We start from the raw sequence: 14,945 nt of genomic DNA on the forward strand, positions 1-14,945 counted from the left end.
ATGGGCTCGTATCGCCTCATAACTTTACTGTCTGCAGACTGTAAACTCCTCGGGAGGGTATTGGCAGACAGATACGCCAAGGTCATACGCCCACTGGTCCACCCGGACCAGTGCGGCTTTGTCCCAGGGAGAAACACCTCACAGAACATCTGCCGCGTCTTCCATGTTCAGGACCAGGTACGGGACAGATATCCTCGCTCCGCCTGTCTCATCCTGGACCCGGAGAAGGCGTTCGACACTCTCACATGGCCATACCTCTTCTCGGTCCTCCACCGCCTGAATATCGGCCCCGTACTTATGGCGTACACGCGGCTCCTCTATACAGACCTGTCCTCACGGGTCTGGATTGGGAGACACATCTTGGCGGCGTTCGAGGTCCGGCGAGGCACGAGGCAGGGGTGCCCCCTCTCGCCTCTCCTATTCGCCCTTGCAGTCGAGCCACTAGCGATCAGGTTACGCCAGGGGTGTCTGGACTGGGGCATCCCACTCGCGGGAGTCACACACTGTGTCTCTATGTACGCGGATGACCTCCTCATCTATGTCCGGGATATTACGGCCGACCTCACCCCCATATGGACGGCACTTACCGAATTTGCGGACGCCTCGGGCCTCCGAGTGAATTGGGATAAATCCACGGTATACCCCTTCCACCCGGACCTACCATCCCGCGATACCTGGTTGGGGATGCAAAAGATCTCATGGTCCACGGATGCCCCCCGATACCTAGGGGTTCGACTTTACCATTCTCCCGCTGACATCTTCGGGGGCAATCACTGCAGGGTGCTCGCGAGCCTTCGACCGACGGTTGCTTTCTGGACCAGACTCCCACTGGCCCCGATAGGACGCATTGCCCTAGCTAAAATGGTAATGCTTCCCCGGCTCCGTTATCTTTTTACCAACTTGCCGGTGGTCCCACCCATGTCCTTCTTCCAGGACCTCAATTCCCTCCTAGGTACCCTAATTTGGGGATCGGGCCGGCACAGGGTGGCCTTGAAGACCCTTCAGCTTCCCACCACCCTGGGGGGCCTCGGAGCCCCATCCTTCGAGTCCTACTTTCTGGCGACCCAGCTCCAATGGCTGTCGTAGTGGACAGCGGACCGGCACACACAAGAGGCCAATACCCCAACAGGTAGGATTACGACGCCGGAGCTCACCCGTCTTCTTTTTCCGGGCACTAAACCGCGGCGCACATATCCTTTACAGGTCACGGTGGCGCATCAATGTATGCTCCGGGTCCACCGGATGTCTCCCAGGACAACCCCATATTCCCCGTTGCTCCCGTTGGTCGGCTGGCTCCGGTCAGATTCATACTTCCCAGCCCCCATGCTCGCTGAGTGGATACGGTGCGGTATTACGGACATGGAATCGCTCTTTGAGGAGGGTCGGATTAAATCTTTCGATCGACTAATCGCCGAATTCGATCTCCCCCCCGGTCAATTCCTCCGATATCGCCAGCTCCTTGAATGTTTCCGTCCATACCACAACCTCCAAGCCAGCGAACCAGACACGCATCCAGCTATACACGCAATCCTGCACATGGGTACAGGACGCCATTTGGTCACCTGGTTATATAAGGCGATACGAGAACTCTCGAATGCTCCCCTAGTGTCCTTGCGCACCACCTGGGAAGAGGACATCGGGCGCCCGTTACACGACTCGGAATGGATCAAGGCGCTTGAAGCCCCAAAACGTACGTCTAGGAACGCCCGTTTTAAAAAATCCAATATTACATATTACACAGGGCGTATCTGACGCCGGCGCGGCTGCAGAAATTTTACCCCACTACTCAATTCCTCTGTCCCAGATGCCAATCCCCAGATGCAGATTTCCGTCACATGTTCTGGAGCTGCCCGGACCTCCACCCCCTATGGCGGACGGTGCACGACACACTGAAATACCTCACGGGCCTCACAACCCTAGACACCTGGGAATCCAGCACGTTGGGCATTTTCCACATTCCGAAACAGCTCCCGGCACACAGGCGCTTTGTATCCCTAGTGTTACTGCTAGCGAAAAGATTTATAGCTATGCACTGGCGATCATTAGAGGGCCCCCCTACGGCAGCATGGACAGGGGCAGTCTGTAAATGGGCGGCGGCGGAAGAAGACGCCCTGCGGGAGGAGGAGGCTAAAGGCGCCCGTAAACACCCCATCTCTATGGAATGGGCCATGCTATTGCATCGTTTCCGACAGCTGACGTGCCATGACGACCCGGCCACGCCCACACCTACACCTGCACCCACCCCGACGGACCCCCCCGAACCTGCGGCCCCTGACCAACGACTAGTGCCATACGTTGGCGACTCACAGTCCCACACTTCTACCCTGCTCCCGGGGCGATTGGCCCGATGCCCAATCTGACATAACACTCCCGCCCTTTGACAGCCCTTCTCACTGTAAACGCGAGTCTTTGACCCCTCTAACGCCCTACCCCCATCTCTTCTTGATATGCCTGTGCAAACGCCCAGATGCTCCTTCCCCGAGTTCTGTCCCCCCAGTTACTTGGCAACGCCGTTGTACAGCCTTTGCAGACCCACTCCAATGATCCCCATGGTGTTGATTCACATGCTTGCACTTTTTCCTTTCTCCTTGAATTTTTTATCCTACGATTTCTAGCATATGTGATTACTTACATGGTCTGTACTGTTCTGATAACGAAATGCCAATAAAAACGAGTTTAAAAAAAAAAAGGTCCCAAAGGCGAGACCTATTGGCTATGCCAATGCTTGTTTTTCTCAGCTTGGCCTGAGCATAACCCGATCCTGATTGTCTGCCATTTTAGCCCCACCCCTATTGATTAACATTAGCCACGCCCATTCATTTGCCAGGTTAGCCCCCCCTCCCCCTGGAAAAATGTCTGCGGACGCCCATGCATCAAGGCAAGACAGGCAGTCTCACCCTTTACACCACTGGAATGCATTTTGCGTTCTAGTGGAGAAGATTTCTACCTTTTGAGGCCTTCTAAATTATTTCTGCCCCATACCAGAAGGGTTGCCTATGCCTTTATACAATACAACTCCATATGTGTTACCTTTGAAGGGTCTAATGTCATCCCTCTATTAGCTAACCTCCCGCTGCTGCACAACTGGTTGCCTTCGGTCATTGCATCCAAAGAGATCACTGCTCCACATTAAAAGGAAGTGTATAGTATCCATAACTACTACATAGTGGTATGTCAATCACTGTTATTTCTTTGACTAAAAAGTAGATGAAGAGGAAACATGTCTCCTTTCAAAAGACCAGCTCCTTCATCTTCTTGTGAAATAAGCCTTGTAGATTAATGAAGAGACTACCTCACCTGAATCAGCATTCAGACGGTGTCCAGACATGCGCAATGAGGCATGGTAACTGCGCCTGCGAGATTTGTAAGAGTGGTCATTGCAGCGTTCCATCGACAGCTCATCCAACCAGGAAGTATGAGGGCGTTTGCCACCTGTGGTGGAAAATGACCGTCGCATAGCACTGGCCTCAGTCAGAACCTATAACCCACCCCCCAAAAATAAACAAGATTAAAACAGATCACTGAATGACACATCCTAACGCTCTATAGAGGCTTCAGAACCACCCAATGCTTACTTGACTTGGGAAAGCCTCTTGTAAAACCCCCTTCAAGTCAAACCCCTTAAAAGCAGGAATGATAATTTGAGCCTGACACTGTCCTAACAAGGACTCTAGAACCACCCACCCATTACTAGATTAAGAAAGCACCTTCTCCAGCACCCTTCAAATTGATAACAACCATGTGATTGTGGTAGGCTGGGGAAACTTCTAGACCCTTTCTCATCCCTAAGATGAGTGGTATTTTTAAAGCTGTTCATAAAATGTTGGTATCATGTTGGTCTCACACAGCACTAACAGCTCTTACAAGGGTAAACTTGTGGTTAGTGGAGGTCAAATGATGCAGGTCCCCAGAAAACCTGGAACCTCCTTCTTCCCTCACCACTTGACAAGCAACAGAGGGATATCTCTGAGCAATGCTGTTCTCTGCAGAAACATAGAGGCACACTCCCCCTTCCCATATAAGATTCAGGCAGGATTAGTATAAATCTTCCAACAATCCTGGACTTTGCAAGCAGTGGGTACATTCTCATTAGCCATACTACATAATTTGTAAAGTGGGGGCAGCAGATACCCTTTTACCTATTGGTCGAGCATACATGTTTGTTCATATTCTCTGTACAACCCCTAGTCTGCAAGAAATCAATCTACTCTCTTGTGCCATGCTGCCAAGATGCATATTCCCAGTCTTTGCCATGCAGCAAGGAGTTGGTAAATGAGTTTGCCAGCACTGGTTAGAAGGAAGGGAAGGCGGAAGAGAAACAGTACCATGCTATTGTCTATGATGTGGGGAGCTGGTAGAAGCAGGTATAATTCTTTAGGCAAAAAAATAAAAACTGCCCTCTCCCAATTAAAATAAACGCACAAACATATGTGAACAGAAGCCAGACGGATGAGGAGATGGAATGTGAAGCCATGGGTAAACATGTATAAAACAAATAATCTATGCTGTGGTGAACTAGAGGTGTGCTGGGTAGGAGGAAGTGGCAATGTGGGAAACTGAGGTATTGCCCATGCAAATGGTGGCTTCAGAAGGTCAGTCAATCCATGACAATCAGAAGCAAAGCACCAAGTCGCAGACCTGGAAAAGTGGTCAATAATTCTGCAAGTAGACCATGACAGGAGGAGATTTGTCCTCATCTCATGGTAACTCCAGTGTCCGCTAAGGAAGAAAGGAAATATGGAGGAAGGGAAGGAAGCGAGGCGGAAGCCAATGGGAGAAAACTTTGTTAGCAAAGCACAGGTACGCATCTCTGTGCCGAGCCAGAGCAGAATGACCACTGAATGATCAGCTGCCAGGCCACTCCTACCAGATTTCAAACTGCTACTACCCTAGAATTCCCCATGCGCCATTTTACTTTGTGTTTTTACCTGGGGGTCCACGGCCAGGCGTGGCATGGAGGAGGCCCTCAGAGATGCGGTGCGCTCCTGCGTGTCCACAGGGAGATAGTTTCCACAGTTAGAGGGCTGTGTTCTGTGAAACTCTCTAACCTCTGGCTCCTGGAAACAAACACACAGCCAAGGTGGTGGGATGATGCTTCGTTCGATGCCCTCGTTTCTTTTCACTGTCAATGGAACCCACATCTGCTGAACAGGGAATCTGGCATAGACTCATGGCCAATGAAACAGGTTTTATAGTGTTTCCCAGCTAACAAGGCATGTGATGTAAGACAAACAAAACCTGTCAGGCTGGAACCGAGCCTGCTAAGTGGGCAGTTACCCCTGGAAGATGCCAATCTACTCTAATTTACATTTGTTTGTTTACTTGTTTTCGTTAGAAAATAATTGGAGTGCATTCCAAGTGTGTCTTAGAATATTCCTTACTTTGTTTTATGTGCCAGTGGTTGCTGTAGGTATTTATTAGTTCTACTTCCAGGAGAGCATTCAAAGTCCACCTGGCAGGGAAACCAGGGAGAGCATTTTCAGATAGGGACCCCAGACCTAATATGTTTGTTTTATGTCAGTACATTGTAGGCCTAAGTGTGCAGTTGTGAATTCCCTCCAGTCCAGAAATTGCATTCAAGAGGGGTTTGTAAAACTCAGAATTTATATTGAAGGCAAAATGTCAAGAATTTAGATCATTAAGAAAAGCGACTGTCACACGACGTGACAAAAAGGTAGGAAAGATACATGAAATTCCGTACAAGTGTAAATGGAAATCATCCTCCCGTAGTCAAGACAACGGCAACATGAGAAGCCAGGATGTGACCCATCAACGCGCACCATCACCATGAAAACCACTTTTAAGGTTGGCATGGAAGCCTCTAGGTCCTTGTATTTGCTGTCAACATATGTGTCTGTAACTTATGGGGCTGAGTGCAGAGAAGTGCTGCATGTGTGACAATGAATGCACAAATCTGTCAGCAAATTTTCAAGACACACACAGAGACAATTTTGACTGGTATGTATAGTGGTCTTTCACACTGCAGTGGAACAGTTAGTACACAATGGGACACAGACTGCAGTATTTCTGTCTGAAGTGGTGAATGAAGGCCATGCCTTCAGTGAGCATGGGTGGGTGGCACAGGCTCAAGTGTGGGTACAAGTGCTTATGAAACAGGCTAACACTACAACCTCAGTGATGGACATCACTATGGACAAGGAAAATGAACAAAGGCCCACAAATCCACAGCAGTGAACCAGGACACCTCATACAGGAAGACACCTGTTAAAAAAGGAAACTTCGCTGACTGCAACTGAATAAATTGAGAAATAAAGCACCTTGGGGAAATGCGAACAAACCTCTCTGTTGTATACTATAGTAATAAAAAAATCTATTGGGATTTCTGAACTGTACAAAACATGGGAAAAAGTACATTATAAGGATATTGCAAGTCACCGAGGTGTTCCATGACCATATAGGGGAATGGCGCTCAATGCTGATTTTCTTTATTGAAGCCTGCAGTAGCCTTAAAATATACAGCAGACGGTATATTGCTCTTTATAATACATGGTCACACAATCACCCTTCCCGCAAAATACTTAAATCCTTGGTGTCTTGCACTTTCATTTGAAAAGGATAGTATAGTTGGAGACTTGATGAAAATAAGCGGAATTTCATAAAAATATCAAATATATCAAACCGCAGTTAGCAATTGTATTGCAAAAAGTTACAAGTATAAGTTTAATGTGTAAGACTGAAAAAGTACTGAGATTTAGAATATGTAGTAAAAGGCATGAATATTCTATATTTCCCTGTAATAACCTTTAGTTTGCAAGAAAAAGTTAGTTTTAGAAAAACAGATGATAAGAATGAAACGCGAGTTTTTGTTTCCTTGCTGTTTAAACTGCAGCTGCTATTTTGATCTGGGGTCTGTCTTTCATCTTTGCTGCTGCCTCTGGCATCAGAAGTTATGACATCAAAACTCAACTGCAATAAGTAATTACAGTTGAGCAGCTGTGTCATTCATTATTTCAGGTGACTAGAGACGTCACAAGCCGCTTGTAATAACTAAATGAGAAACGAACATTTATACAGGGAATGCAGGCCTCTATGTATTAATATATTCCTTAATTTTATGGCGTTTGCAACAGGCAGGTTCTCTAAAATGACCCGAACTTTGGTCAGGACGTTTCTGTAGCACCCCTGGCAGATACCCCAGGGGGGGTACTCCTGTGCGGAATCAAAAGGACCTAACATTGTATCATAGAACATTTTAGGGCTCTCGGCTAAATTATCTGATCCCATCTGGGGGGATTTTATAACACCCTTTCAGATTATTTGCTTAGAGGCAACATGGGAAATGAACAACAGGTTTTTCCTTGGAGGTTATAAGACATATATTTTCTGCCTGCGCTGCCCGTAGACTGGGGCAGAGCCAGAGGGGGTATGATTATATTTCTGGACAAAAACATGATGGTAATGCAGGGGCTGAAGTTATTTCTCCCGGTAGTCCCCCTTTTACTTCTGTTCAATTTTTGCAATGACAGAGGACGTCAAGAAGAGGTCTCTAGCCTTCACAGCCTATGAGTAACCCTGAATACCCTGTGGGAGCAGGTTGGTGTGCCTGTTCAGGGGTGGATTGTGTTATTGGGGAACATTAACTGCCATCTCTGTGTTAGCCCAATATTGCCAGATAATAATAGACCAATATGCACGGTAACAGAGGGGCTTCATTTAGATCTATCCAAGGAAGGACAGGAGGTGGGGGAGATTTTAGCATCCCATTATCTGCATTTGCGTTGGAAAGGTTGATTCGCTCTCCCAATCCCAGTGTTGCCCCTACTTACAAGGGGAGTGGTTTCTTTTTTATCATAGATTTTATATTTATTTTGGCTCCCTTATTTTTGAATATTGGTAATTTTGCTTTTGTTTATACCCCCTTGTCCTGGAACTGGAAGGTCATAGGGACATTATGCCCCCGGGAGCGGGACTAGTAGAGGTCTTGTTCCTGTGGATCAAGGTAGGCGCATAAATTGGTCGCGGGTTGACCCAGTAATTTTTAAAGGACCCCTCTTCTCCCAGGTGATGCAAAAGACAGCAATCTGTTAAGATGCTATCGCCCCTGACATGGATATTCTGCAAGCCTTTGTAGGTGTTGCAGATAAGGCAAAGAATCTGTTCACTTCCCCCTCAACTCAAGCAAGTAAGCATGATCAGCAGTGGTTTGACAAGGGGTGCTCTAAATGTAAGCAGAGTTTGAAGTCCGCTTTAAAATAGTCCCCAGATACAGGAGCCAAGTGGTTGCGAGTAGGCAAACATATAGGCAAGCAGTACACAAACACAAGGATACTCTCCAGGCCCCAGCCTGGGACGAGTTAACCCAAGCAAGTGAATCTAGAGATCCCTCTCTTTTCTGGAAGTAGTGAACAAACCCCTTTTCACAGCTGGGACACGACCAGCTATTGTACCCCATATCAGAGAAACAGTGGATAGACGACTTTGTAGGGGTCTACAATTTTGGCAAGGCAACTAAGGTATAGAGGGTGATAGTAAGAGAAATGGGTTATGCCCCCATGGTCATTAACCTGGAAGAAGTAACACTAGGCATCAACAATTTAGCCAGAAATAAAGCTCCTGGCCCCAATGGAATCCCCCCAGACCTGTTGTGCCTGGACGTGGGGAATGTTAGCCTTAGGAATGTGAGAGTTGATTCTTTATTCTATTTCTGTCAGTTGAACTCTGGCAGTTGATGGTTGAGGTGAATAAACCCAATGTGCCTGTTACCTTTATTTGTTACTGAGTCTTCTTCTTTGTTGAGGACACCACAATGGGTCCCACTACTGACTGAGGTACTGAACGTCACTGCACATCATGGGGTGCCGCGATCCTGGTGTTCTGCAGTGATAGTATCAGTGTTTAAGTAGAGGGACAAGGACAATCCCCAATGCTATCACTCTGATAGACGCAGTAGTTAAGGTCCTTGGGAGGGTTGTAGTTAACAGATTGATGAAATGGTCTGATGCCAAGGGTATTATGACATATGTCCAGTATGGTTTCACGCCTGGGCACTCTACATCCGATCAATGCCTGAATCTGCATTTAATTATTAATATGGACACTGCTGCCCGACCGAAGAGTTTACACCTGACATTCATGGACCTCACGTCCACATTCAACAGGGTCAATCGAGCAAAACTATGGTCCCTGTAGATCAAGCTAGGAGTGGAGCATAATATAGTGACTCTCCTGGAAGACTTACATATGTATACCTCAGCCTCAGTGCGTTTCTCGCCTGATACGGTAACCACCAGGTCTATCCCTACTAGGAGGGGTGTGTGGCAGGTGTGCATCATTGCACCATTTTTGTTCACCCTATATGTTAGCAGGCTTGAGGAGGCCCTCCTTGCAACTCAGGCTGACTGTCCTAAGGTAGGCCAAAGGAAGCTCCCGGTGTTGTTGTACGCCAACAGTGTGATCCTCATGGCCCACACGGCTGGGGTGTTGCAGATCCTCCTTGATAAATTTACTGCCTCTATGGATAGCCTCCACCTGGCCGTAAATGTCTCGAAATCCTATGTTATGGTTGTAGGACCACAGTCCACTAGTTCCAAGATGTTCGATGAGGGCCAGAAAAACATGGGTTAAGTATCAACCTTTCCTAACCTAGGGGTACGTTTTGATACCAAGAACAACTGGAACTCCCTGCTGGAGAGGAACTGAGCAGAGCTGAATAAATATATTGAGGCCCTAGTTTGTTTCACTCATAGGCTGGGTTCATGGTCTCTGCAAGTTATCTTATAAAGTTATGTGACAAAGTATGTCTCACAAATCTGCTATGGTATGAGGTATGGGGGCTATGTGAAAACTGGCTCAATCCAAATAGTAGAAAACAAGTTTCTGAGATGATTGGTACAGGTACCATAATGCACACCGGCTTGGTCTGTACAGGCTGAGCTTGGAGTAAGATTTCTTGTTGACCTAGTTGCCCTCAGCCCACTACTTTGTTGGGTAAATGTTTGGACCAGATAGGAACTCAAGCTAAACAGACTAATTCTCTCTGATTGTTTGGCTTTGGATGGTGCGTCTAGAATCCAATGGATTGCCTACATTATGTTGGTACTTACAAGCCTTAGGGAGAGCAGATGCCCATCTCAATCCTTACTCTCTGAGATCACATGGTCTACAGGGTATAAAGGCACTGTTCTTGGAGTGGGCATCGTTTAACAGAGAAGGAGTAGATATTTTGAAACCTCTAGTGAGGGGCCATATGCTTTTAAAGTCTGTTCAGGGAATGGAGCAGTATTTGGTGCAAGTTACTAGTAGGCATGTCCGATTTCTTCTGGCCAGGTTCCTTTTCAATCAAATTCATCATTTACCTGCCTCACCTGTGGGCTGGGAGCACTCGGGTCAAAGGTTGCTCTGCGGCTGAGACAATAGGTCTCCACAGGACACCTTACACTGTGTTCTGTTTTGTCATTATTACAGTAGGCCCAGAAAGAGAATCCTGTTACCACTGATGAAGTCCCTGAACTTTAATCAAGCACGTCGGGCTCTTATGTACCCACATTGCTTCCCAATGTACATGTTTTGTTCACCATATCAAGCTTTTTACAGGCAGCCCTGTCACCTAGACGCTCGAAGGCTGATATAGAGCTTTTAATTTTGTTTTTATTCTGCCTTTTATGAGGTTTTTAAGCTATTGTGATTTGTGTCTTATTTATACTTGCTTGCTTTTGTAATGTATGCTGCACTTTTATGGTCGCTTTGTCTGACCTAATAAAGATTTGTCGAATTGTCACAGTAGCTTTGGGTCACCTGAGCTTTGGGTCACCTGAAACAACCCACTGTGGTTAGCGGATGTCCATAAATGTTTGCTTGTTTCTGCTTCAGCATTTAATTCATTTTAGTCAGATAAGAGCCCAAGTGAACTTACACAAATCACACTTATGTCCTCATCAAGTACAAACACACATACCTGCACACACACACATACACTTAAACACAGTCTGATAACATCCAGATATGTAAAACTTGAGCACAGCCAGAGGTAACTGGGACCACCGAAACAATTCCTGAGTACGCCCACATAGTAAGCATTTATGCAGAGCCACAAAAAAGCGTATGGACATGTTCTGCGTACACACCGAGATAGAAAAAGTATACACAACCTGAGTACTAAAAGTCTATGTTGATAGTACCCAGGGTTAGCACGCCTAGGGACATATGTATCAAAAAAGAGTTTTGCGATCCTCAAATTGCTATTTTTAGTGATTCGCAATTTGAGAATAGCAAAATGCAATGTATGTAGCTTTTGAAAAAAAATTGCGAATCCTACATATTCCTTAATTGCGACTCGCAAATTACGAATCGCTATTAAGGAATACCTTCCCATTTATTCCTATGGGCCTAGAGGCCCATGGGAATGAATGGGAAGACATTCGCAATTTGTGATTACCAAATAGGTAATCGCAATTTGAAAATGCAATTTCAAGGGTGCAAGGGTGCCAAAAGGACACCCTGCTGCACCTCTGAAATATGCATGTGTGCACATGTTGCACACATACATGCCCTAAGGGCATGTATGTACGCCAAACGGCACTTTGAGAAAAGCAAAAAAGTGTTTTTTTCTAGAAATTCGCAAATTACCACCAACTTGAAGTTGGTGATAATTTGCAATTCCTTGAGGCCAAATAGCTCTTTTCTGGTGCTTCCAGAATTGCATTTAAGGAATCGCAATTAGCATTTCCTTAATTGCATAAGCAAAATAGAGAATGGCAAATTTTGCGATTCTCTATTTTGCTATGGCCTTTTGCGATGACACATCCCAAAAGGCTTTTTACCATTCGCAAACGCGCTGATTCTGAGACTTGGCCCATTTGCAAACGGGAAAAAGGCTTGATACATATGGCCCTATATAGTTTACGTAAACAAGGCTTTCATGCACTCATTGTAGTAGTTGTTGAACACAGCCTAAGTACACTCATAGAGAAGACAACCCCCACACACACTTAAACGCACAACTCTCGCCACTTTTATGTATGCACATCAAAATCCCTTAGGGACACACCGCTGACATACATACACATGCTGAGAATTCTAATAGATGCACAATGTTCTCTCAAATACACAGAACATTCACAAATATCTAGCCATGTAACTATTTTGCAGTCCCACACGTTATCTTTTTATTCAGTTTTTTTTTATTGAGTCATTTTTTTACACGAAAAATTAGTTGCGGAATCAGAAGTTAATTGCTGGATCAACTGTTGAAATTGCCTTCGTGCAGGATAGCCTTGGTCATCTTTTCACTGGTTGTAGCAAGCTGTGGCATATTGCCTTCTGTTGGCCTCAAGAAAATAAACCAAATTCGGAAACTAGTAGAAATGTGCAGTGCTGAACTGAAAAAAGGTGCACAAGCCTTCTCTTGCTGGCCTTTTCTCTACTCCCACAATTAAATTATAGCTAATCCTTTCCAGCAGGCGAACTCCTTTTCTGTCTGATCTAATTCTACTGTCTTCTAAACATTTCAGCTCCAGTAAAAAATCAGCGCCTAGAGACGCCAAGCATAAGAGTGCTGAGTAAAGCAGTTTAGTATATATTACTTATTGTTGTATTTTACCATTAGACTAAATACAACTTATCAGTAAGTATACTTGTATCTGACAAAAGGCCGGTCAGCCAACCAGGTTCTCATTTAACATTTGTTCCCATGAAAAAAACACATAGGATTATTAGTCGTATCTACAAACCGATGGTAATATGCAAACAATTAATTCCATTTCCTCTTTCTAATTGTGCTAATGCACGGTAGTTCTTCCATTTCCCTTAAAGTCCATCTTACAGTGACTCAAACTTTGTTCTGGTGTACTTAATCCTTCTATGATGACCTTTGTCACTGTATAATTACGAGTTCAGTATTTCTTTGAACCAGATGCCTTAATTCTCTGTTGTAATAACTTCATCTAAAGGTGATTTACACTAGTCCTTTTGGAAACTGGGGAAAAACGAGATAAAGGAAAGTATAATCAAATTCTATGCAGATTACAGTGGAATGTGACTAGTTTATATCACTCACCCAATGACTTGCTGCATTTTGTAATCAATGAGGCATATACTAAGGGCCAGATTCACAAACTGAAGTTTTTAGGGTGTAAAGTAATAATACAGTAGAACCATTTGTGTACTACAAAAAATGCTATTCACAAACCTATGATCGGATACATCTGTCTGTACTATGTCTCCGGTCTGTAGATTTCCACCAATATGAGGGAGATGTCTGTTCTTTTAGTAAATGTGGCAGGGATAAAGGGGAGTGGCTAGAAAATGGGGAATACTTACTACTAAATGGGAGGGGGGTTAAGGAAATCTAAGGAGAGGTTTTGGGAGGGACGTGCTAATTCAGACACACATCCACAAAAGAGTTGAACGTTGCTATTCACAAACTACACTTTTAGAGTTACTACAGTCCTAAATTTCTCAAACAGGCTCACATGTACTGCATCCAACTCTTGGAGCACATCAAGCACCACACATTGCCACTCACAGGTTCTACAATACACCCTCATAGAAAACAATCAAGCCAGAGAAATAAAATAACACCCCAGAGAAACTAATACAATTTTTTAATCTATCTATCTATCTATCTATCTATCTATCTATCTATCTATCTATCTATCTATCTATCTATCTATCTATCTATCTATCTATCTATCTATCTATCTATCTATCTATCTATCTATCTATTACAGAGTGGTGGTACACATATAGGAATTACTTAGAATTTTGGTTGTTAATAACTTTGCCTCCATTTGACGAATCTCCACAAAACTTTCCAGTTCTATAGCTTTTTCTACATTGGTGGAGGATGGAAAGTTTCAACGTGATTGGTCAAGAGATGTAAAGATAAAAGGAGGGTCCCAAATCATGCTTTTCAAAAAAAGCATTTTTGAATGACTTTTGCATCTCACATAGCACCTAACGGGTCACCAGATTTACATGAAATTTAGCAGGATTAGACATTATGGTGCACAGATGATCCAGTTGGGTACTACAGGTAAGTAGGGTAAGTCTTTTTTAAGTTATAAGCCATTTTAACTTAATGTTAGCTGTCGCTGCTGTAGTTTTGCGGAATTTCGCTCTATTTCGCTAAACTAATGTCGTACATAGCGATGACAAGTGATTATGTCATTCGATGATGACTGCCTTTACAAACATGGAAGGTACCCATTTTGTTTTTAGGTTCATCTTTGGGCTTGTTCTGTGCTACGCCCTTAGATATAGGTAAGTATTCAGTTTGATATTGTTACCCTACCTATTACCACTTTATTATTAAAGTGGTAATAGCTAGGGAAAATTATTTACAAAAATGTACTCCTATCACTTCCAGTGTCCAGCACGCAGAATAGCTCTTTACAACACTCAATTGCACTCTACAACACGTAACGCAACTCCCTCTACTCCCCTCCAACCTCTTTAATATACTCTGAGACACTACTCCACTGTGCTTAATTACTGCAATATATGCCACTCTACAGTCTGCTACACTACAGTATGCTACACTACAATAGGCTACTCTGCGCCACTCAACTGTAGAACACTCTATCTCACTCCAGCCTACCATACTGTACCACAATATATTCTACTCCAGACCACTCCACTGTACAACACATTAATCCACTCTGTGACACTCTACTCCACTCTACAACACTTTCTGATGCTATGCACCACACATGTCCACTCCACTGTACCACACGCCACTCCACTCTACAATACTTTACTCTAATGTATACTATGCCACTCTACTCTACTCCACACCACTTTACTCTAGAACATGCTACTCCACTCTTTGCTATGCCACTACATATCACCTGCATAAAGAGAAACAATGTGCATGTCCCACCCCAGTGGTATTACACAGTCTCTCCTGGACTCTCTTGTGAAGAGTGTCAGATTTACCTCCATGCCTCTGCAACTCAAACATTATTCTTGAGATATCTGCCAGAGTT

At 44.7% G+C, this 14,945-nt stretch overlaps 1 protein-coding gene across 1 annotated transcript in view; it reads right to left on the reverse strand.

Moving 5' to 3' along the window:
• CACNA1E (calcium voltage-gated channel subunit alpha1 E) overlaps positions 1 to 14,945 on the reverse strand; it is a 1,292,345-nt gene that overhangs the window by 39,928 nt on the left and 1,237,472 nt on the right. The window contains exons 42-43 of the mRNA XM_078643465.1: positions 4,929 to 5,057; positions 3,298 to 3,478 (exon numbers count right to left, since the gene is read on the reverse strand). Of these exons, the coding sequence (XP_078499591.1) occupies positions 3,298 to 3,478; positions 4,929 to 5,057 (310 nt within the window). The remainder of the gene's footprint in view (positions 1 to 3,297; positions 3,479 to 4,928; positions 5,058 to 14,945) is intronic.

Source organism: Lissotriton helveticus, chromosome 1_1 (genome assembly GCF_964261635.1).
Source record: "Lissotriton helveticus chromosome 1_1, aLisHel1.1, whole genome shotgun sequence".
NCBI lineage: Eukaryota > Metazoa > Chordata > Amphibia > Caudata > Salamandridae > Lissotriton > Lissotriton helveticus.